This window comes from Equus asinus, chromosome 1 (assembly GCF_041296235.1).
Source record: "Equus asinus isolate D_3611 breed Donkey chromosome 1, EquAss-T2T_v2, whole genome shotgun sequence".
Lineage (NCBI taxonomy): Eukaryota > Metazoa > Chordata > Mammalia > Perissodactyla > Equidae > Equus > Equus asinus.
The window spans coordinates 28,777,050-28,802,247 of record NC_091790.1 but is presented as its reverse complement, the minus strand read 5'-3'; the positions used below and the strand labels follow the sequence as shown (position 1 = coordinate 28,802,247).

Below are 25,198 nucleotides of genomic sequence, written 5' to 3'. Positions count from 1 at the left end.
AGGAATTCAACCACCAAGCAAATTTAAATACTTATTTACAAAGGAATCTATCCTATTTACAGGTTCATGAAAATCCCCAAGGTCAGAAAAGTCAAGGAGTGGATTCAATCTGTGGAGTCCAGTGCCAGAGTGGTTAGATATGAACTTTGTCATTAAGTGATGGCTTTAGGAATAAAATGCCCTTGATTACATAAATAAATCCTGCTTTAATTTTCTTGGAAGAATTATAATTCAAAAATAGCTAGTGGTCACCACAGGGGCCTAAAACCATTTGGCTTGGCATTTTAAATTGAGATGGTGAAAAGGTAAATGGACATTTCTTCAGAGAAGTCAATAAGGGCCATGCCTAAGCTTCCAAAAGCCAAAGACAACACAGGGGCCTGACTCTTGAGGTCCAGTCATTTTACCCAGAACTATTGAGGTCGGCCAAGAGCCATCAAGGAAATGTTCTGTAGCACCATGATCAACAAGACCAGCAACATGCCCATTTTGCTGTATGACTTGGAGCCTTGCTAGAGTAATGAAGCTCCCATAAAGCTGACGTTTCAATACATTCTTAGTTCCTTTACAGGATTAACCATCATTTTTGCTTTTCATACATATTATTGTTTTATTTATAAGATTCATAGACATTGATATAACCTTTTAATTAAACCCACCATGGGAGAAGACTGTGCCATGGAAATAATATGGGTTCAATCAATTCTTCTTCCTGATAGTCCTCTGTTTCTATTTATAGTTTGAAAAGCTTTGATATTTTATTTGTTTTATTCCTACTTTATTTTATGTATCTTGTTTTATATTCCATGAATCAAGGCAAAGTCAAATAAGCCAAGGGGAAAAGATGGCCAGATGGATGAATAGGTGAATAATGCTTGATAATTGGTTGATTTATGCATTGAGTAGAGGAAACACCAAGCTACAGTTAAAGAATGTCGAAATACATGTTCCTCTATGAATATACACATATATGCACAAAACATTATATATGTTGTCTGTGGGAATACATTCTTACATCACAACCAAAACAACAACAGCCAATAGTCACTGCATGCTGTCTTCAGTATTTAACCTAAAGGTACTTTATATGGCATTAGTTTAATTCATCCACATAATAGGTGCTATTATATTATCCCTATTTTACCTTAAAGTGAAACTGAGGCACACCAAGGTTAGGTAACTTGGCCTATGTTACAAAGGTAGTGACCCAAAGAGAATGTGAACTTGGCTTCTCTGATGCTCTGTGTACACCTCAGGATATGCGCAAAATGATTCATTAGTTTACGGATGGTAATATTTGGGATCATACAAGCCTTATTTAAGCTATGAAAAATTAAGCTTAGCTAAGACTTAATGTACAGGCTGACACTGGTACTTCTCCTACCGTGGTCTGCATCAGAGAATCACATGTCATGAAGTGGAGACGCCGCATCCCTGGGGACTGTGGGAGTCCTACACACAGACTCTTAGAGAGTGAGGCCATTCTTGTTAGTCCCCTTTCACAGAAGATTACTTGTGATCAGTTAAAAGAATTATGGGTACATTATCTCATTTTTACTTAACTAACTCTGTTAAAACACATAAGTGACTTAAGAAGTTTCCTGCAAAGAAACCATTAATTAAAGATAGCTCTGATAAAGTAAGCACAAGCCAACAGAGAAAATGGCGGCACTGACCATGTGAGGCACCATTATCCCTAACAGTGACCCTCGCCTTGAGATATAAACTAAGGAGGGTGTGAAGCGATTACACTAAGCAAGACTTTTAAAAACTAAGCAAGTAATAAATGAAAAGAGTGTCTCTGTTGAGAAAAGATTCAAGACAATCCAGGGTTTTTTTCCAAAATACAAAAAAAAACTATAATAACATTTGAAAGGTCTTTTTACATAATACAGGGAAACAATTTGCTTACATTTAATTTGCTTAAAAATTTAAAAATAAGTGAGAAATAAATCGATTTTTAAAAGTGCCTTGAGTATGTAGAGGATTTGAAATGGATATTTAGAAATGTTTCCATGTTATATGGTTTTGTGAAGGAAGAGAGTTTATCAATACAAAATTATCACATTAAAAATACTAAAAACGGAATCTTCCAATCTGCAAATAAGCGTTTCGCTGACTTTTGAAACTTTTTGTTGAAATATAAATACACAATACCCTTCAAGAATTTTCCTTTACAATATATTGACACATGTATTATGTGAACCTTAACTTAAAAAACATTGCATTATTGGCAGATACAATTGAAAAATGAGTATCATAATTTACAAAGCCAACAACGCAATTAGCTTCTTCAGTTTGAATCTGTGAAATAATTTCAAGATATATTTACCAGCTATTGTCAACATTAAAACTAAGTACCGAAATAAACTGAACTTAAAACCTGACCATCGAATCAAGGTATGACGTGGTTTCAAACCACAATTTTTGAAATCAGTGAAGCATATTTACTCACACTGCAGTCGTTAAAAATACATATATAATGAGGTAGAGACTCCTACCTCACCCCAAATTTAAAAACTAACTCAAAATAGATCAATTATCTAAATAGAAGAGCTAAGCTATTAGAAGAAAACATGGAGATAAATCTTTATGACCTCAGATTTGGCAATGGATTCTTATATTTGACACCAAAAACAAGCAACAAAAGAAAAAACAGATAAATTGGACTTTGTCAAAATTAAAAACTCTTGTGTATCAAATGACTATCAAGAAAGTGAAAAGATACCTATAGTATAGGAGAAATGTTCGCAAATCACTTATCTGATAAGGGTCTAGTATCCAGAATACATAAAGAACTCTTACAACTCAACAATAACAAGACAAACAGCCCAATTATAAAATGGGCAAATGACGTGAATAGACATTTCTCCAAATAGATATACAGATGGCAAACAAGCATATGAGAAGATATTCTACATCATGAGTCATTAATGAAATGTAAATCAAAACCACAATGAGATACCACTTCACACTTAATAGGATGGCTATTTAAAACAACAACAACAACAAAACAGGAAAACTACAAGTGTGGGTGAGGATGTGGAGAAACAGGAACCCTTATAAGTTGCTGGCAGGAATGCAAAATGTTGCAGTAGCTATGAAAAATAGTTTGGTAGTTACTCAAAAGGCTAATCATAGAATTACCATATAACCCAGCAGTTGTACTCCTAGGCATACATCCAGGAGAAATGAAAACATATATCCACGCAGAAACAAGAACGCAAATGTTCATAGCAGCATTGTTCATAAGAGCACAAAAATGGAAACAATGCAAATGCCACCAACAAATGAATGGATAAACAAATTGTTGGCATATCCACATAATGAAATATTATTCAACCATAAAGAGAAACGAAGATACATGCCATGACTCGGATGAGATTCAAAACCATTATACTAAGTGAAAGAAGGCAGACACAAAAGGTCACATATTATGTGATTCATCTTATATGAAGCATCTAGAATTGGCAAATCCATAGAGACAGACTATAGTGGTTACCTGGAGATGGGCAAGAGGGCATGGGGGTGATGAATTAATGGGTATGGGTATTTTTCTGGGGTGATGAGAAAGTCTTGAAACCAAAGAGAGGTGAGTGGCCACTGCATAACATTGCGAATGCACAAAATGCCACTGAACTGTATACTTCAAAATGGTTAATTGTAATTAATCATCATGTGAATTTCACCTCACTTTAAAAAAAAACATGTAATAATAATAATAGTATAGTGCAAGTAAAGGATATTTTGTAGTGTTGAAAGACAAAAATTATGTAAAATATTAAATATTTCAGCTTCATCTCATTCTTCTTTCTTTTTAAATATATATCTTTTCATATAGATGTGTATGTGCTCAAAATTTTTAGGATTAAGGCATCCAATTTAAAAATGTGGATAGTGCTGTTCTAGACGCAGGGTAATAAATCTATAACTTGCACAGTGCATCCATAGACAGACTTTGTGTACCTCGGCTGAATAATATTTTAAAATTTATTTTCCATGCCTTTGTGCAGGCTATGCATTTTCTAGTTCAACACAGCCCCTTCACACTCTAGTGTTTTATATTTTTGGGGATCCAAATATTAATGTTTCTTGCCCAGCACTGATCAAATAGATATTTGAATTTTCAACCCCTCAGCTAAGGATTGGGTATATCTAAGATAGTTTTACATCAATAGTTCTTCTCTGTCTGTTCTTAATTAGCATTAGAAATGGGGGGAAATGTGCTTGACTTACCCACACAAGGCAGAGAGTAGCCAAGCTCAGGGTCATGGACAAACTGCCGATCATTAAGTCTCGTCACACAGTATAAGTGGAAACAGTCTAAGCACATCACATGGCGGTAGTTGCACTGGAAAACCAGGACAGGGCTCCTGCATAGATAAAGACAGACATTTCCTCTAGTACCTTTAAGGGTGGAAAGACAACATGTGCTGTAGGACACTTCCTGTAATCCTGCAAGGTGTGTAGGGCATGCTCTGTGTCAGACCTCTACTGTTAAGTACTGAGCTCATATCACTGCTACATCTTAAAAATTGGAAGCACTGAATTAACTACATAGAACATTGATTTTCCCAATTTTTCTATTTTTTATAGTAACATATTTACTAATCAGCTGTTTAAACCTGAGCTCAGATATAACCTCTTTCTGGAAGCCTTCCTTGATTCATAATTCCCAATTAACTTACGACTCATACCATCTACTTATATATTTCTATCGATCCATTATTACATCAGAGTATTGATATGTTTCTCCTTCTTACAGACTGTGATCTCCTTGAAAATAGACACCGTATCTACTTTACATTGGTATTCTCATAGTACCAGGCATTGTAAGGTTTTGAATAAATGTTCCTTGAATTTAATCATAATAATATATAGGATGTGAACTTCCTCAAACTCAAAAGAAAAAGTACTATTGCATCAAAGTAGGTATTTAAACAGTCACTCATTGGCAAGTGGAAAACTAGAATTTAGAAACAAAAGATGATCCAGCAGAGATTTTTCTACCATAAAATTTTGTCTATTGTGCCACCTCTGTATCACGCAAATATTCAATTTCTTAAATTAAGGTTAAGACTTACTAATAAACCAATATATATGAATCATAAAAATTTTGGATTCCTTTAAAATACTTTGTAGGAAAAAAATTCCCCTGAATAACCATGTATTTTTGCTAGCAAATGTACCACACTAGTTTATGACAAAAAGGAGACAAATTGAGTATATTGAGATCAACCTCAAGGGAATTTTAATAGTTAGAAAGTCATTGGAGTTTATTTAGACAAGCCTATTTTCTATATAATAATAACAAAATACAAAATGTTTTCTTATCTCATACTCAATTCTTAACAGATAAAACAGCTTTTCAAAAGCCCTTTCCCCAGAAAAACTGATATTAAACATTTATAATGTAGAAGATAATTTCTTAACAATTAAAAGATTGTCAAAATTTTGTTTCCCCAATTATCTCAGAGTAATATCTAATACAAAAAAAATGGAAAGAAAACAATGTTTTAATGTTATGGATTTATAGAACAATGATCGACTTAATCTGAGCAAGAGGGTCCCTACGTGCTTTTACGTACTTTCATTTCCCATCTCTGAACCTACTCAAGTCCTTTCAGAGCCGTTTCCATTTCCAGGGCCTTTTTCAATTAGGCGTTGACTGTGTTCTGAACTTTCAACCCCTTCTCTTCTAACAACTTTCCCCTTGAAGATGATAAAATGTAACACTTCCCCATTTCTAACATAAGATGCACGCATGCACAAGCGGACACACACCTTATACACTCTGTGTGACCCTACAGAGCTGCTGTATTTTACCTTCTTCTCTCAGAGCTAAGTTCTGTGAAAAATATTCTTCATTCTCGTTTTAGCAACATGGTCAACTAAGCCTCTACAGACTTCTAATCAGCTATCAACACATGGAAACACTGGAGAAAATATGAGAACATTTACAAAAATGTTCCTAGGTATAACAAGGTTAAAAAGAAAGCTTAGCAATTATGCTATAGAAGAAATAAAAAGAAAACTTATAAAGCCAAAGCAGTCAGCAGATGAACTACTGCCAGTGTCCCAAAGAGATGTTATGGTGCGTGGTTTGCAGCCATCGGTCTAGCAAATGTGTTCTTTTCCATCTCTATTAGAAGGAAGAATAGAAAGAGTTCTCTTTCATGTGTGGACAACAGTACACATTTATCATTTTGTCACAGTTAAAACGCGGTCCAAAAGAACTTAGACCATCTAGACAATCCACAAAATGTCGACTGTTATACTTTATTGATGACATCCAGCTATTTGAAACACATTAGCAAGAAATGGTAAATACATTCATTGGAGGCCATGGTGTGAGATAAACTCTATGCAGATTCAGGGGCCCCCCACATTATGGAAGGTTTTAGAGGTCCAATGTTTGGGACACATCCAACACAATATTCATCTTGTCCCTCCCCCCACTAAGAATGAAGCACAAGGCAATTGCAGGCTGTGTGGCACCAGGGATTCCATTCCCACAGAGTGAAGCACATCCTCCTGGGGACACAGGAAGAGCCCTACTGAAAATTAAGCTACAGCAGTACCAGTTCACTTCAACCTCCTTGAACTGAGATATAGGCAGGAAGGAAATTGACCAACTGGCAGGGGTAATTGATCCTAGTCATCAGGAAGAGGAAGAGCTGCCGTTACACATGGGGGCAGGGAAGAATTCACATGGTATCCAGGCGGCCCACTGTGACATCTCAAGTGCTCTCCTGTGCAATTTTAATGGCAAATGGACAAGGGCAGCAGTTAAGGCTTGAGAAGTGTATGGTGACCAGGGCTTGAGACTCCTTTAGGATATAGATTTATTATATTGATATATATATGCAGATATAGATAGATATAGAATAGGTACATGTATATGTTGGTAGATACATAGATAATGAAATAGATGTAGAAAATGTAGAAACATGCATGTATTTCATACAGAATTATCAGTCGGATTTCTTGATATAGTTATGAGGCAAGATTGCTCCTCTCTTAAGAATATTCCTAGTACTTATGAAAAAGTTCGGTGAGGGATAAACATGACACCCATATAAAAGTTATTAGGTTAATCATCTTAGAAATGAAATGAGTAAAAATCATTTCATGGCTAGAGAGGCTACATAATTAACTTCCTAAGTGCTAGATAAAAGAGGAAAAGGGGCAATAGTAGTATTTATGAGCATCCACTTTGGGTTAGGAACCTTGCTAGGGACTTTACATTACTTTTTTTTCCATTTTGTCCCCCTGAAATAAACTGCCCCTACTCTACCATTCATCTTGTTCCCTTCTCTGCCTCCATCTAATCAGTTGGGAGTATCCTTTGCTATCCTAGCATACTTCTAGTTCCTTTACTCCTAGACTCGTGCTCATTGTCATCCACCCCTGTAGTATATACTAGCCTTTATATTCAAATCAAAATCCCAAATTTCAAGGTCCAGTTCAAAACTAAGGACCTACGAGGAACTTTCTCTGGAGCCCAGTTCTTCACTGGTTCTTCCATTTTTCTTTACCTTTTTATCCATAAGGTCTATCCTCAATGGATTTCAGATAGTACCTTCACTTTTATTCAGTGTTTTATACATTACCCCCTTAGCTGTCAACATGAAACACGAAACAACAGAAAAGTCATGAAACAACAGAGGCCATATTTGTTTCATCCTTTCATGACTCATGCCTCACTAAATACAGTATTGAGCACAACATAGTTAAGCAATCAGTAGTTACTGATTGTGACCAGTAGATAAATGAATAGAATGTTTTTATTTTATAGTTTCTCTGCTCCTATTCATACATTTTTCACTCAATTACTTATTGAGCATCTACTTTGGATAAAGTAGGCACTTAATAAATTCGTGAGGAATATAGCCCTGAGTGAATGCATAAGTACTTTATAGTTGTAATTGGTTTAAGCACTGGGAAACAAACATATATACACAATCACAGGGCATAGCCTTGGGACACAAGATGCACGTGGAACAAATATTACAAGGAAGTATATGTAGTCACCAAACTCCGGTGCCACAGAAGTTAGGAGACAAGGGAAGTATGAGTCACCATGGCTCCATTAGGAACCTGAGCTGAATTTAAAGGAATGAGAAGATGGACACTAGGTTACTGGATAGAAGCATGGTATCTGGGCAGGGAAGAAAATACAGACATGGAAAAGAATTCTTGAAACAGAAAAGCAATCAGTTGGGCTCATTGAGAGGATGTATCAGGAAAAGAGTGAGAGAAGAGACGAAAAGCGTTGGGGACAGAGCAGACACTGACCAGGGACAGTGGTAGGGGCGATTCTAGGAGACAAACCTAGAATATGACCTCTAGGTCAGGGAATTCACTGAAGGCTTCTAAGCATGGGAAGAGAGAGATGTTTTATAAGTTTAATTCTGAGGAAAGTTTGGAGGGAAAGAAGCTGGAAGTCATGAGAACTGTTTGGAGGTCATTTTAATAGCTTAGACATGAGTTACTAAGGAACTGGACTATGGTGGGCTGGTGCTTCCAGAAATGGAAATGAGAAGATGGATGGGAGGGACATTTCTGAGGACCTGCCAAGACTTATCTTCTCATGGGTCTTATGTTCCTCCCTGCATTCCTCTGTGCCTTTTGCTCAAATTATATATAAATGTTAATTGACCAATCTAGAAAATGAATTTATCCCAATGAGCCAGGTTACAGAGAAGTTAATCAAAGATTAAATAAAGTTCTCAATCATATGTAAAAGAAATTATAAATGCTGTACTTGGCATTACTGAAGAGTTATTTGTAAGCAATGGTTTCCCTGCTTTTATTAAAGGAGTGATCCAAAGATCCTCTGTTCACAGAATATTAGGCATAATTGAAGGAGTCTCAGTGAAAAATATGGCAAGCCATTCATATAAACTACACAAAGTAGAATATTGCTCCACAGTCCAAATGTTTAAACTCTTGTAAAGTTAGTTCTCTAGTGTCTAAAGAATAGTATCAATGTTTTCATATTTATCTGAGAAAATGTTCAGTTTAATCTGCTCTCTACCTCATTTGTTCACATGCACTCTCTCTCATTTGCTCTCCTTCACTCTGTCTCTGCCAAAATCTGTCTGTCTATTTCCCCGTCTCTGTTTGTCTGATTCTTTCCCACATGTACATCCTCATTTATACCCATTAAGAAAGAGGCTGTGGTTCCAAGTTCTCAACTGAATGTGACATATATTGAATGCAATATGCCAGAAATTTCAAGATATGTGAAGATAAGGAAGCAAGTCTAAACTCTAAAGGAAACGAAAATCTAACAGAGTTGGTAGGAAAGAGACCCAAATAATTGAGATACAGGGCAGGATATTTTAAGTTATGTTAGAGGTGTAGGAAATATTCGCAGGCTCTGTGGTAAGCAGACTCCTAGCTGTTCCCCAATGATCCCCACCCTCCTGGCATTCATGCTCTGGTGTAGTTCCCTTCCACATTGTATGAACTGACCTGCTCGATCAACAGGAAAAGTGTGCCAATGACAATGGGTGACTTCTGGGACTAGATCAGAAGAGACACTGCAGCTTCTGCCTGTGCTCTCTCCTGCGTCACCTGCCTTGAGGAAAGTGAACAGCCATGTTGTAAGGCCACTCAAACAGTCTTATGGAGCAGTCCACGTGGCCAGGAACTGAGGCTTCTTGCCAACACCCAGCACTGACTTGGCAGCCACCAAAGTTAGTAATCTCTGAAGCTGATCCTCCAGCCCAAGGCAAGCTCTCAGGTGACTACAGCTATGGCTGACTCTTGATTGTAACTTCCTGAGATATGGTGAGAAAGAACCATCCAGCTAAGCTGCTCCCAGATTCCTGCCCCACTGAAACTGTGTAAGATAACATTTACTGTTGTCTTAAGCCACTAAATTTTGGGATACTTTTTTGAATGCAGCAATATATCATTAATACAGGCTCAGAGGAGGAAGCGATCACATTTAGATAGCAGATCAGAAAAGAATTCATGAAAGTAGAAGCATTTGCAGGAGGATCAGGTTCACAGCACGTGGAGATAGAGAACACATTTCAGGTCAAGAAAAGAGACTGAAGTTGTAGAAGTACAGACCGTGGGAGGAGAATGCTGAGTTATCCACTGTAGGTAGTTTCTTCATTTATGGCAATGAAAAGCAAAACTCAAGAGAAATACATATTTAGGGATAGTATAATCATCCAAAATGCAATGAAAAGCAATGCAAGTTAGAATAAAAATATTAAGTACAAATCCTTAAGGAGATAAAAATAAAATCTCCTCAGTGGAGGGAGAAAGTTTGTCCTTAAATTTAGCTAACATTTGACCCTTGAAAGAATTCACATTGTTTTTACAGTATTTCATTTGTGCAACAGTAACATAAATGTTATGCCCCAATTGGCAATCTTTCAAATCTCTCTACAAACTCTCTGTACATGAACTATGACTCCTGGGAATTTAAGAAAGCATTTGATTAGATAAAAATAATTAGAGGAGGAAAGCTACGCCATTAAATAACTGGAATTTATCTTCTTAACAACGGTCACTTTAAATGCCTTTTAGTTAGAGATAGCTTATAAACAATAAATAAATAAATGGCTGAAATCTTGGAAACCAAATGCATTTTCGTTTAACCTATATTTAGCAACATTACCTAGTAATTGCCCAAATGCACTACAGACAAAGAAGTACCCAATACAGCGCCTGCCCGCAGAAATGCTGGCGATAACATTTTAGCCCACAAAATGTCATATGAGTTCATTATTTGAGTTAGCCAAGTGAGCAATCCCAGCCACTGGAGAGGCCCCAGATCCAAGATACTAATTGATAGACTCAACTTTTAGGAATCAAAATAAGCTTCAGCAGTTGAATGACCTTCAGAATTCCTTCTAGCAGCCAAGTTTAAAATCCTGAAGTCAGTTCACTTGCCCATTAGTCTGCTTGGAATCAGAATCCTGTTAAGGCACTGGCAGATCCTGAACAAGCTCATTAACCACCGCTTCCAGTTTCTTCTTCCCTCCTCTGCTCACGTTCTTATTGCTTTATCTAGTTCACTTTGCTGCACAAAAAATGGGTTTACTTTGGCTCTGCAAGCTTACTCACAGAAGTCCCAATAATTCAGCATATACGACATACCCAAGGAAATGACTCTTATTATGTCTACATTTTGGAATCACTTTCATTCACCCATTCTGCCAATACTTTTGAACAATTGCTACTTCCAGCCATTGTCCTGTCGATGTCACATAAAAGTGAACAAGACATGGTCCTTCCCCTCAGGAGGTCACAGTCCTATAAGGTTGAAGACAAACAAGTAATTATTTCATAGTGTAGTAAGTGCTACTCTAGGGATGAGATTAAAGACCACCTAACTCGGTCTCTGGGGTTAGTGGAAGAGGTCCCAAGACAGCCCATGCCCAGTGCAGTCAGTCCCTACAGAGAGGATATTGAGCACACTAATGGATTCCCTTCTTTAGACAAGCTTTAAATCAAATATTACATTAAATGATGTAGTAAACACATTACAGATACAATGATTAAGAAAATATAAACTCTTTGGTCCCTTTCCTAAATGACAAAATTCCCCTTCCTCTTTAATTCTCATTCAGTAATTCTATACCCCATTTGTGGCATTAACTCTTACCGAATTCAAAAGAATTTCTAACCTTGGCACTTGTTCGAAAGTTTGATCCCACTGATCAATACTTTGAAAACTCTCCTGTCATTAGTGTGCAATTTTACTTCTAGAAGACAGTTAATTTTGTGTATCCTGTGGTTATATACTTACTGAAATATGCACATATGTGCTTATGATGCAATACAGCTCCACAGGCATATTTTCTGCACTGGGACAAAAGCTTGACCTCATGTGTATTGAGAGCAACTGCTCTGGGTGAGGCATTTTGTTGTGGCTACCCATGGCTTTCTTAATTTATAATCTCCCTATCAAGTTAGCTATGGCCCTGTTTATACATTAACCTGTTCCATTTACCGTCATATAGAGAAATACAAAATTTTCAAGTAGCAGCCACTTTTTCTGTTTCAGACATATTTCTTTTTAACATCTACTTACTGATTTTGAGAGAGTCTAAAGAATAGGAGCTATAAAAATAGTTGAGTAAAGATATAGAATAGCAAAAGTGTAAGGCTTTCCAGAGCAAATGGGTTAGGTCTTCACACATTGATGTAGTCTGTATTCTTCAAACTCATGCATCATTCTGGCTGAAATCTAAATCGGAACTCACACTGTCTCCACTTTTTTTCCTCCCACCCTTGACCCCCTACTCAACTCAATCAGCATGCTTAGGGAAGACTAATCTAAAGTAGTTTTCATCATGGCAGGTGCTGGTCATAATTATGAAGCAGTTACCCAACGCCAATGTATTAAGAACCCTCCATAGCTAGATTTACCCCACAATATGTATCTCCCAAATTGCCATTCACAAATCCTTCTGTTTCTCTCAGATCAGTCTCTTGACAGCTTCTGAACCACCTTCTTCCTACGTTCTTATCCCTATGTGCAAAATTCTTCCTATTTGCCTTCACTTTCCAAAAAATTGTCAAGGTTCAGCTCAAATGCAACATCTTTCAGGAAGCTTTTTCAATAAAATTCTAGCTAACATTATTCTCCCGCTTATTTTCTAATTTTCTATTCAGTAATTCTATACAAATTCTATACTTTATAATGCTTATAAAGTGTTATTTTTATGTAACTTAGTATGTTATTACATATCATTTGTGTTGTTCTCTAATTGCTTTATGAATCTACATCAAGTCTCCCCAACTCAAATTCAACACAGACTAATTGGGCAGTGACCACGTGCTGGTTCCTTTGCTCAACATGGGGAGGGGGTATAGAGTTCTTGTTCTCAAGGAATTCTGCCTAATGGTGAGATAACTAACTCTGGGGCACTTTGGACGAACTAATGAGCATCACCCGCGCTGCTGGTCAGGCAAAGAATGTTTCTTTTTTTTTTTTTTTTTATTAAAGATTTTTATTTTTTCCTTTTTCTCCCCAAAGCCCCCCGGTACATAGTTGTGTATTCTTCGTTGTGGGTTCCTCTAGTTGTGGCATGTGGGACGCTGCCTCAGCGTGGTCTGATGAGCAGTGCCATGTCCGCGCCCAGGATTCGAACCAACGAAACACTGGGCCGCCTGCAGCGGAGGGCGCGAACTTAACCACTCGGCCACGGGGCCAGCCCCCAAAGAATGTTTCTTAAAGAAGAAAATTGTAAACTAAGATCTAAAAGGCAAGAATGAGTTAGCCTGACCAAGAAACGAGAGGGAAGTGAGGAAAACAGGTAAAAAACACTTAAAAGGGAATAAAATTAGGTAAGGTTAGGGAACATGTCATATAATTTCATATTATCCCCTCAGCCTTTATCAAAGTTCTGAATTCTTCCAGACATCAAAAATAAAACTAAAAAGTAACGATACTGCTTTTACAAGCCACATAATATAAGTCTATGTTGTAGGTTTATATAATACCTCAAATGTAGTTGAATTAGGTTCTATCACTTATAACATTTTGAACCATTAACAATAAATAGTCTATGCAAAATAAAAATATGAAGTCATAGTGATAAGAGGAAATTAATGGATTGTTAATTTCCTCCAGATGGTATCAATCTTTGAAAATATTTATTTGACTTTAGTACAGCTTGTATAGTGTATTGCTAAATATAATTACTAGCGACAGGTTGAACCCAAATATAAACCATTAACTTCTGGAAGTGTTTTATGGTAAACATTACAATATAATAACAAGTATTAGAATTAAAAATACTTATTTTCTTTTTGAAAAGTAAGTTAAAATTTTAAAAGCAAAGAGGTCAACTCTTTTTTGTAGTACTTCATTACAATGAATTGTTTTACCAGCAACACCCTCAACTTTTCTTGCTAGGGCATTTATACTCCTAAACAGATGCTGATAAATAACCATAAATAAAGAGTAAATCATAATGAAATAACTGCTGCATGTAATAAAATAAAATTAAAAATTCCAAAGGGTATTTGGCCCATGGGAGGAAAATGCATCTTATGAAAAATGATCACATTACTTTCTCATCCCCCAACTAGTAGAATTAATTTCAATTCTCAAAATCATATTTATAAAAGTCCAAGGATTCTCAAAATTATATTTATAGGAGTTCAAGTGCTTCAGAGTCATAATCTCAGAAAACACTCTATTCAGACTGTCAGTGTGTATGGCTAAAGAATGCTGAAAGAAGACAATATAAAATATTTTCTGGGTCACATCATTCACACAGAGCTGTTGTGTGGCACAACTATTTAGCTGTCAGAGATGCCATCTGTAACACATACCAACCATGCACATATCTTGTCTTTGTTTTTTCCTTTGTGAAAAACAGCTAGAAGCAGATAATGCCCAGATCCACTGCAACAGTATTCTGCTAAATTGAGAAAGATATGAAGACAGATCTTGTTTAGATAAGAACCCCACTGTGAATGAAATTGCTCTAGTGTATCCCCAGATCTCATGACAGGAAATATTAATGTGCTAAGAATCAATCCAGTGGCTATGAATGTTAGGAGCTATTTAACATAAGAAATTATTACAGACACAGAGTGGTTTAAAAATGTTACATCTTTGGCTGCTGGCTCGCGAAAACCTTGCACAGAATATTTCTCATTGGTCTTTCATTCATTCTTAAAATGAAGGAATGAACGCTAACAGAATGCCGGGTCTTTTATCAAAGAAACATTAAGAATCAGGTCCTCTGAAGTAGAGTAATTTGAAATGAAGAATCTGCCTAAAAGACTCTAGACGTGTTAAAACAGATCTATAATGAAAATATCTCAAAATAAGGAGGTATTGTGAAATTTCAGAGGTATTAGATGGATTCAGTATTAAAATATTAACATAACAAGAATTTGTGGAGCATAGTAAGTAAAATTATTCTCTCAATTTAGCTTCTTGTATTACATATAGCCAGAAAAGTGATGTCTAGTATCCCAAAATATTTCCCTAAAAATAACAAAAGCCAACATGGCATAACAACACAAACCCAAATGAATTCATGTACAAAACTGAGATAAGGGACTTTGTGCAAAGATGTGACTGGCTGCCATAAGTATCCCAAGGCAGTGGAGGTTAGGGGGAGGTTTTGAAGGACCCACGGGATGGGGTGCCTGAGCTGGCTGTGCCAGGAGCTGACCACGGAAACCTCATGAAATGAGAGTCGGTGAAATATCAGGTTAGATCTGACCATCTCTAAAGACCTTTTGGATACTGAGATTTTATGATCTTCAATTTGTATGATGACAACCTTTCTTCCTACCACAAGCTGGTGGAACTTAAACCTTACTTGAAATAATGTGCAAAACACAACTCATGTTTAGGATTCCAACTTCATATGACCTCTTGAACTAAGGCACATGCTGCTTGCAAGGCTGAGAATCTGGGGATTTCTGGAGATTTTACCTTCTGGAAGACATGTCAGAAGGAAGGCCCTGAGCCTGAACAGTGAAGGAAAATAGGAAAAGGGATCTCAGTATTTTTTTAAAAAGTGACAAAATATCTTCTATAACTATTAACAACTAAAAGGCAATTTAATTTTAAAGCTTCTTCTCCCATCCCCCCCAATAAGGCCAGCTGGTGATTGGAGCCAGCAGGAGAGGACAGAGGGGTCAGATCCCCGGGTCAAGTGTCCTCTGCTGTGCTCTGTGCTCCCACGCACCCTGCTGGAGCTCTCTCACAGCACCTACCACAGTGTTTATTATAACTATTTGCTTAATTGTCTATGTGCTCTCCATACAAAAGGTCAGCAAACTCCAGCCAGGGGCCAGATCTATCCCACTGCCTGTTTTTATAAATAAAGCTTATTGGAACACAGCCATGTTGACATACCATCTATGGCTGCTTTTGCTCTGTAAAGAGAGGGTTGAGTAGCTGTGATAAGGACTGGATGGACCACAAAGACTGAACTACTTACTCTCTGGCCCTTTCCAGGAAAGGTCTGCCTATTCCTGCTGGAGCTTTTGACTCCATAAACACAGGGTCATCTTTTGGTATCCCAAGTGCCTGGCCTCTGGCTGGTGTTTAGTAAATGCTCATGCTCTATATGCTGTAGTAAGTGACTGACCAAATGAAGGAAGGATTATGAATGAACAGGGACACAAAGGGAAGGAAAACAGAAGTAGGACCAGAGATCAACAAGTCCCACCATGTCAAGAGGTGTGCAGTAGGTTACTGGTGTCGAGCTAAGCCATCAGTTCCGCTTTTCAAGGCTGCAAACAACATTGCCCTCCATTCAGACCATTTCTTTTGATGAACTAATCTGGTCTCATCCAGACAGCTGACTACAGATTGGGGAGTGTCGATTGCCCACAACTCCCACATGATGGAGAGGAAAAGGGAAATGGACTTTGATTACCTAATGAAAAGTGATAGCAAGAAAATAAGATGGAACCATGTGATGGTGGGTGGTGGGCTGCTATGAATTGGGTGGTCAGGGAAGGCCTGAGGAGAGGACACTCACATTGACCCCTGAATGACACGCTATGCACAGATCTGGTGCAACAGCAGGACTGGAACTATGGAAAATTTCTTTCAGTTCCAGGCCTGCTGAGTTTGAGATGTCTTTGGGATGTCATGTGAATAAGTGCAGAAGGTGGTTCTTAAACTCAGGGGAAAGATTGCAGCTGGAAAATGCTCTGGAGACCCATCAGCCGGTAGATGATAATATAGTCCCAGGAGTAGGTGGGGTCACCCATGGACAGTGTATAAAATTAGGAGAGAAGGTGGCCTGGAAGAGACTCCCGGAGAACACTGACCTTACAGTGTAACTGGTTTGATTAAGGAGTTTTTGCTTGTCGAGCTATAGACAAGACCCAGCTTTGCTTTTTTCCAATAACTGATACTACCGTGTTCTGTCAAATACACCTGCTGGGCAGCGGGCGCACCTAGCAACCTCTCAGATTCCCTGACTTGTGGTCACTTTCAGATATTAATCTAATTTTGGTCACTGAGCCTTAGAACAGCCCATTTTAAACCTCCATCTCATACTGCACTCAAGGCTCTCTCCTCCCCATGGTGAAGATCAGAAAGGGGCTCAAGCTCTTCCAAGTGCCCCGCACAATATGGAAGGGCTGCTTGGACCGGGCATGTGTAGACTTGGTCGAGAGGAGGCAGAAGAAAGTGCCTTGTGAAGCTCTAGTGATTACCAAACACAATAGCGATGTGTAGGTGCTGCCACACCTTGTTAGGTTTCAGAACTGAATCTTCTGAGACAATTCTGCAGACACACCCCTTCAAAGGGGTGATGCAGGGGCTGGTGGCTTTCCACCCCAGAATCTGCAAGGACATGAGAAACTTCCTTCTCTGCTATGTATCCCTGGGCCCCTTATGTCCCCTTCCCCACTCTTCCATTGGTGAGATTACCCCCACAAGGAGAAGAAGAAAGCAACTGGTTGGAAGGACTGAAGCAAATCCTAATGGGTTGAAGAGATTCAGGGATGAGGTTGACAATTTATAGAAAATAACTTGTAACACTGTTTCAACATAGCTGTATTTATTGTGAGCATACCCTGTTGCATCTAGACATTGCCCCAGCACCTCAATGGGTTTCAGAGTTTTTCAACAATAGCAACAAAAAAACATGGTATACAGTTTCAAACATCTTTGAGCATTTGGAAGAAAATTTCTAGATTCTGTCTCCCCATACAATTGCTGTTGTTTCTTAGCTCTGCTATAGCACGAGGGCCAAATCCATTACTTAACCTTCAGAACCTGATATTTTCCACATGTGTAAACAGGTCTTCATGACTTTCTACTTTTACAGACAAGAAAGCTAGACTATTCACTGGGGTTAAATAACTTGTCAAAGGTGACAGTGGCCTGGCATAAATCAGACTATGGTTTCAACTCACACGTTGTGAGAATCTAGGTTATCATATTACCCATTTAACCACATTTCCACTTACTACCCACTACAGAAGAATACAAATTGAGGAAATTTCACAGTGGGAGCTATACAGCCATGAATTTTCTGCCCGGGCTACTGCAGAAATGATGTGTTTCAATCCCAAGCTGGTACGTTAAAATCATCTTCTCCAAGTCAGTAAATCCCCTCCCTGCCGCCATTTTGTTCTTAACATTTACCCCATGTTTATTTCAATATTGTATGATAGAAGAAACGCCTTTCCAACATCCATCCTGCACCTTGATCAGACCCAGGAGCGTTCTTCTCAACAACCCTCTGCGTGTGCCCTCAAGATCCCCCAGGGACGCCTCCTGTGGCCTTTCTGAGTGCACACACACACGTGGACACACCCAGAGCTTCCTCTATTTCTTGTTTCTCCAGTAAGGCATGTCTAGGGCTCACCCACCATCTGTCCTCTGATGGCAGCCAGTCACCCCTGAATCCTTTCCTGAAGTCTATTCTCACACTTTTATTTTCCAGCTCCATTCCCTCTACAATGAGGCAAGCCTCCAATCATCTTCCAGAACACATGAAGATTATCATTTGATGCATCTAAATGTTCTTTATTTGAGAGGTGGCAGCTATTAGCTGAAGACAGGGTACCCCTATATCTCAGTTCACCTGGAACAGACATTGATCTCTCTCATATCTGCCTCCTGAGCACACATGAGCCTGGACACAGAATGAGCGAGGCCCACTTCTGTCTGTGCTGCTTCTACTGCAAGGTAGCTCTACGTATGTTATTGTTCAACCAAGAAAAAGGCTCAGCTCATCCTAGGGTGGAAGAGGTCTTCCCTTACAGCAGCCATACTCCATAAATTGGTGCCCAAAGTGATCAGAAAAGAAATTCAATAAAAAATATTGGAGATTTCTTTTTCTGTTTGCTTCAAAAGCAAGGAATAGAGAGAGAAACAGTGGTCTGGTCACCCGGGCTACTAATACCAGTGCTGACCTGCCTGGGCAACACAATCTCAACTTAGGCACCTCTCATATGAAGCCGAGGCAGCTGAATGCCATGATCACAAAGCAGCCTGTCCTGTGGGGAGCAGATGGTCCCCAGGTAGCCATTGCTTATGGAACTGGCGGGCCCAGATGCACACTCAAAGGTTTGGCTTCCCTAACATAGGACACGGACAATGTGTGACCTTTTGACTTAAAAGGACTGTCCTATTTTTCTCCCCCAAACCTACGCCTGGCAGTAAAACTTTACACAGTCAGTGACCAATTTTCTTTATTCTTTAACAAGAGAGAGCTTATACCACATATGAGTGTATGCCAGAGGGTGAAGGACATCACTGAGTCATATGAAAGGAGACTGGAGGGGGCCCAAAGATGCTCTCCACACTGGTGCTTAATCTGGAGGACAAAGGGCTCTAGTGCAGAACAGAAGACAAGAATAATGACTAAACTTTTGCCTAAATATTAAATTAAGTTTTGTTGAGCTTCCACTAGGCATTTGACTATGTGGTGGGGGGCCAGCGAGATTTTACATAAAAACAGAAAACACAGATCCTTCCTTCAAGAGATCATAATTAAGTTGGAGAGATGTTTGATAGTAAACTGTGAAGAGAATTACCTAGGATCAGTTGAGAATATTTGAAAATTTTTGCAAACAGTAAGAAATCTGCAAACACAATGTGCAAGAAAACCTCCCCAATTTCCATGGTAAGCCCTCTCTGAACCTAACGAAGATGGGAGTTACAGATTTCCGAGGAAATTTTCTTCACTCATTTGATTTGCCTGATATGTGCTATTTAAACTTTAAAAATAGACTAATCTTTAGCAGAATTAAAGAGCACTAATAATTAGTTCATGTTTTCCTAATTACAATTTTGTGAGGCTTTAGTTTAATCAAGTGATGTATTGAGAATATGAGAACAAGATATGGTCCATGTTACTGTGAATCCCTAAGTTACCAAACCACCATGTAAAAGATTTCAGGAAGGAAGATGGGTGATGGGATGAGTTGCAGACTTATGTTTATAGTGATAACGAATCTAAAGAACAAGGCCAAGGAGTGAGATAAAAATGTAGAACAGAACTTGACAGGGAATTGGGTTGAGATACGTAGATTATGGACTATTACTGGTGCTACCTGTGCTCTGGGAATAAAGTGAAAAAAACCGACCACATACTCCAGTTGTTTATCAGCTTATTGTCCTGAGTAGCAAACTTTGTTCCCAAGGGCAATATTTACTTTTCAGACTTAACATTATTTAACATTTAATAGTCACCTTATCAATTCAAGAACTTTTGGAAACAAAAAACACAGATCATTTTATATTGATAATACATAAATTCTTCCTTGACAAAAGCTCTTAAGGCATCATTCAGAGTGAAAAAATACAAAAGATGTAATATACAATCAGTAGAATGTGGGAATGTAGGTGGATGAAAGACACCATCTCGGATGGCATGCTTCAGGATGTGAAACTGGCTACCGATAATCAAATAGTTCATCAAAATGAGTGAATCTGTTTCTACTCTAAAGCAATGTGAATACTTTGAATCCCTTAGGCAACTTTTAAAAACAGTGTTTAATAATAAACTTTAAAAAATATGTTTAATAAGACATAATAATAAACTTTTTAAATGTGTATGTGTATACATTCATATTGTCATGGGTTGAATTGCATCCCTTAAAAGCTCATATGTTGAAGTCCTAACCCTCAGCAGCTCAGAATGTGACTTTATTTCGAGACAGGGTCTTTAAAGAAGTGATTAAGGTTAAATGAGGTGAGATGTGTGGACCCTACTCCAATCTGACTGGTGTCCTTATAACAAGTGAAGGATAGGACACAGACACACATACACCCAGAAGATCATGTGAAGATCCAGGGAGAAGATGGCCGTCTGCAAGCCAAAGAGAGAGGCTCAGAAGAAACCAACCCTGCAATGTCTTGATCGTGAACTTCCAGACTCCAGAATTATAGGAAATCCATTTCTCTTGTTTAAGCTGCCATCTGTGGAATTTTGTGATGGCAGCCTTAGCAAACTAATACACATATAAATTTTTTTTTGTCTAAGAATAAGAAAATCTCTTGAATGGTTTTTGATAGGCTAGAATGCTAAACTGATATAAATTGCTGGACAGCTTCCTTAAAATTTAGAGGTAAGGGGAGGGGTTAGACAACGTCTAACATTTTATCATTTAAATAAATACATACATATTTTTCTGAGATAGAAAGTATTATACATTTGTTGGGAAGTTGACTTGCCCCTGGATCGAGGCATAGCTGCTAATTGACTAGGAGTAAATCAATATCCCTGTGACAGTTATTCAAATTGAAATACATATACTGAAATTGATTATTTGCAACATTTATGTATTCATTTCTTAATTCATTTGACAAATACATATTAAGCGTATGATACATACCATATACCAGGTTGTGGAAAGTCACAGAATAAAATCTAGTCTTTATCCTTAAGATGCTAATCATAATTCAACATGATATCATAGCAGAGACATAAATATAGCTACGTCAGTGTCTAACTTTACATAATGGATTTGAAGAAGGCTTCCCAGAGAAGGTACATTTGAAGTAGGTCTTTAAGGATGTGCAGGAGTTCGCCTCATAGGGAAGAGGAAGGAAGGGTCCTCCAAATGGACGGTGTAGCATCTGTTAAAATGATAATTCTCCCCAAACTGATCTATAGATTGAAGACAATCCCTTCAGAAATATCAGCAAGTTTTGTAAAAATTGGAAAATTATTTCTAAAATTTGCATGGAAATAAAATGACCTACACTAGGCAAAACAATTTTGAAAAAGAAGAACAAAGTTAAAGGACTTAAACTTCCTGATTTCAGGACTTACTCTAAGCCAGCACACAAGCCAACAAACTCTAAGTAAGGCCAATCTACGGTTTAGGAAGAAAACTTCACTGGGACTTTAAAAACACTTCCAAGTAATAATTGTACTTTAATTGCTCAAAAATTTTACAAAATCTTCTCGTTAACCTGGCAAAATGAAAGAAAGTTTTAGACACACATAAAGCTACAGTAATTCGACAGGTGCCAATGTAATTCAATGGGGAAAGGCCAGTCATTTCAACATGCGGTGCAGGGTAAAAAGGAAAAACATAAGCAATAATCGCAACAACAACAAAACCATTATCCCTGACGTCACACCAAACACAGAAGATGACAAGAAATGGATAAAAGACCTAAATGAAAGAACTAACACTGTAAACTTTTAGAAGGAAAAAAGTAAGAGAAACTTCTTTGTGAATTGGCATGAGACAAAGATTTCTAGACAAGATACACAGAAATAATGAACAATAAAAGTAAAAAATAGATAAAAACTGGATTTTATCAAAATTAAAATTAAAGTGGAGTCAAAGACACCACTAAGAAAATGAGGAGGCAAGCAACAGTTTGAGAGAAAAAATATGCAAATCACCTGTTAAAGGACTTATACTGGAAACATATATAAAGAATTCTTACAACTCAATATTAAGAAAACAAACAATAAAAAATAGACAAAAGGTTTGAATAGAAACTACAGTAAAGAAGACACCTGATGACAATTACACATGTGAAAATATGTTGAACATCATTAGACATTAAGGAAATGCAAATTAAAACAACATAAGATATCACCACACACCTAGTAAAATAGCTAAACTTAAAAGACTGACAATACCAAGTGCTGACAAAGATGTGGAGAAACTAAAACCCTCAAATATTATTGTGAGGATTTGAAATGACACACCTACTTTGAAAACAGTTTGGCAGTTTCTTCACAAGTTAAATGTATGTTACAACAGCAATTCCACCCCTCAGTCTCCACCCAAGACAAGGAAAAACATATATCTACACAAAGAGCTGTACACAAAGGTTCGTAGAAGCATTATTTATAATCGCTGAAATTATTAAAGACTTAGAACTTAACCTAAACAAAACGTAACATCAGAGGAAATTTTTGGGCAGGAAGTACCAAAGTCAGGTTTGTTGATTAGAAAGATAAATAAGAGGTGGAGGGTGAACCAAATAGGTGAGAGGATGATAAGGGGGATACTAGATGCTTAACCTCCCTGGATGGATTATATTTTAACTTACATGGAGATAGTTTTATGCTATGTTGTGTTTCCTAAGGAGATGCTTAGCTATAGGAGGAAATAGAGTGGCAGGGTATGAACTTGTCATCAACATGATTGTGAATTGAAGTGTGTGCATGAGCACTTCACAGTCTCCCTTCACTCGATCTCTAATCCCAGGTTCATCATCCATGAGAGGCAGGGAGCTAATGGGCTGAGGTCCATGCCCGCCTCGGTTTACTGTCTCCAGGCCCTGGATCAGAGAGCGAGAACCCAGGAAAAGCCCTATGGACCCATAGAGTCAAGAGGACAAATCTGGGCCTCTTGGGAGGAGAGGACAGATAGAGACAGACAGGACCAAATAAGGAGAGGAGAGAGCTGCGCAGGGAGAGAACATCAGAGAACTGCATGGGGGGCTCCCCTTAAGTGTTCGTCCTCTCATGTACAACCACTTTGCAAAATGGTTTCACAGTTTCTTAAAAAGGTAAACATACACCTAAGATCCAGCCCTTCCTCCCTAAATATCTAACCGAGGGAAAGGAAGCATATGTTCACACTGAAACTTGTACACAAATGCTCATAGTAGCCTTATTTGTAATAGCCCAAAACTGGAAAACCAAATGTTCTTCAACTGGTGAGCTGAATACACAAACTGCGGTATATCTATAAAATGTAATATTGCTTTGCAATAAAAGGGAATAAACTATTGATACATGCAACATGGATGAATATCAAAATAATTATTCTATGTGAAAGAAGCCAAACAAACAAAAGCACACATTTCATGATTCCATTTGTAAAAATTTCTAAAAGTTGGAAACTAATCTACAGTGACAAGCAGATTAGTGGTTTGCAGGTGACGAGAAGGGGGACAGAGATGGGTGTGATGGAGACAACATGAAACAAACAGAGACACACAGGAGGATGATGGAGATGCTCATTATCTTGATTGTGGTCATGGTTTCACAGGTGTATACATGCATCATAACTATGAAACTGCACACTTCCAATATGTGTGTTTTATCATATGCCAATTATGCCTCAATGAAAAATTTAGTGAACAGAGAAGAGAATTAAGAATAAAATGATTTCTTTAACAAAAGACTTTTCGTACGTGACCAGCTTCTCACAATCCAGTTTGAGGGAGGCAGCAACTGGAATGTGTTCACACACGGCTGCTTTCTTAATCCCATTGTTGTTAGTGAGCAGTACATAAAGGAATTGTCACTATGCTTCATTTGAGAGCATGCTCTATTTCAGATGTCCCAAATGGCAACAGGGTTTTCCACAAAGAGAACAGAGTAGTGATAATCTGGGGTATGCCTTGATTCCTGTCCTCTCACATGGGGCAAACAGATCAGTTCTCCTTGCAAAAGAGAACTAAGGAAATAAGGTCTTGCTTTGGGTTTTAATTATTTTCATATATGTACACACACACATATATACCGCATGCATACACACACATATGTATACGTAGATATGCATAGGTATATATTTTTTGTTCTGTTTTGCTATTGTAATTTCTGCTGTCATTTTCCCAGGGAGAGAGACTGGGTCCTAGGATTTGATCAATTCCATTTTCACAATGTGTTCCTGGTGCATTAGAAGAGAATTAATCTGGAATCACATAAAAACTCTTGACACCCCACCACGACCACTTCTGAAGGAAATGAAAAGGAAGAAAAATCACTTGCTTTTTTCATGGCCTTCTAATAAACTCTGGGTATCAATCCCGTTTCAGTCTTAAGAGGCTCTAAACAGTGGGGGATATAGATTCTCACGGGTAGTGCTAAGTGGAGCCCTTCCATCAGTAGAGTGAGCTGGGTAACGTGAGCTTCCCAGAGTCCAGTCCTCAGGGCTTGAGCCTGGTGTGTGGTTTTCACCAATGACCAGTGATGAAGCCAATTTATTCCAATTAGAAGAAAGTCCTTTATTTGGAGACTGTATATTTCCCACTTTTGTTAAAATGCCTTCCTCATATTAAATGATATTGAGAGTGGATACTTTTATTATTGTATTTTTAAATATCCATATCCGGTAAAATAAAATTTTGCAATCCTATACTGTTCCTATTGCTCCCTGCTCTTCTTCTTTTTTTTTAAACATGAATTTGTTTGTAAAACCCAACAGTCCTCACTTTATCAATACTTTTGAGGACATATGAAAGATTTTAATGACATTTTTGGTTTTGCTTTATACAGGCTAAGTTAAAACAAAAACAAAG

General features: G+C 37.9%; 1 protein-coding gene across 15 annotated transcripts in view; it reads right to left on the bottom strand.

The window, feature by feature from the left end:
- PRKN (parkin RBR E3 ubiquitin protein ligase) overlaps nt 1–25,198 on the bottom strand; it is a 1,201,475-nt gene that overhangs the window by 395,909 nt on the left and 780,368 nt on the right. For all 15 annotated transcript variants that reach the window (XM_070520140.1, XM_014858373.3, XM_070520396.1 and 12 more), the window contains one exon: nt 4,237–4,373. In XM_070520140.1, coding sequence (XP_070376241.1) covers nt 4,237–4,373 — 137 coding nt within the window. The remainder of the gene's footprint in view (nt 1–4,236; nt 4,374–25,198) is intronic.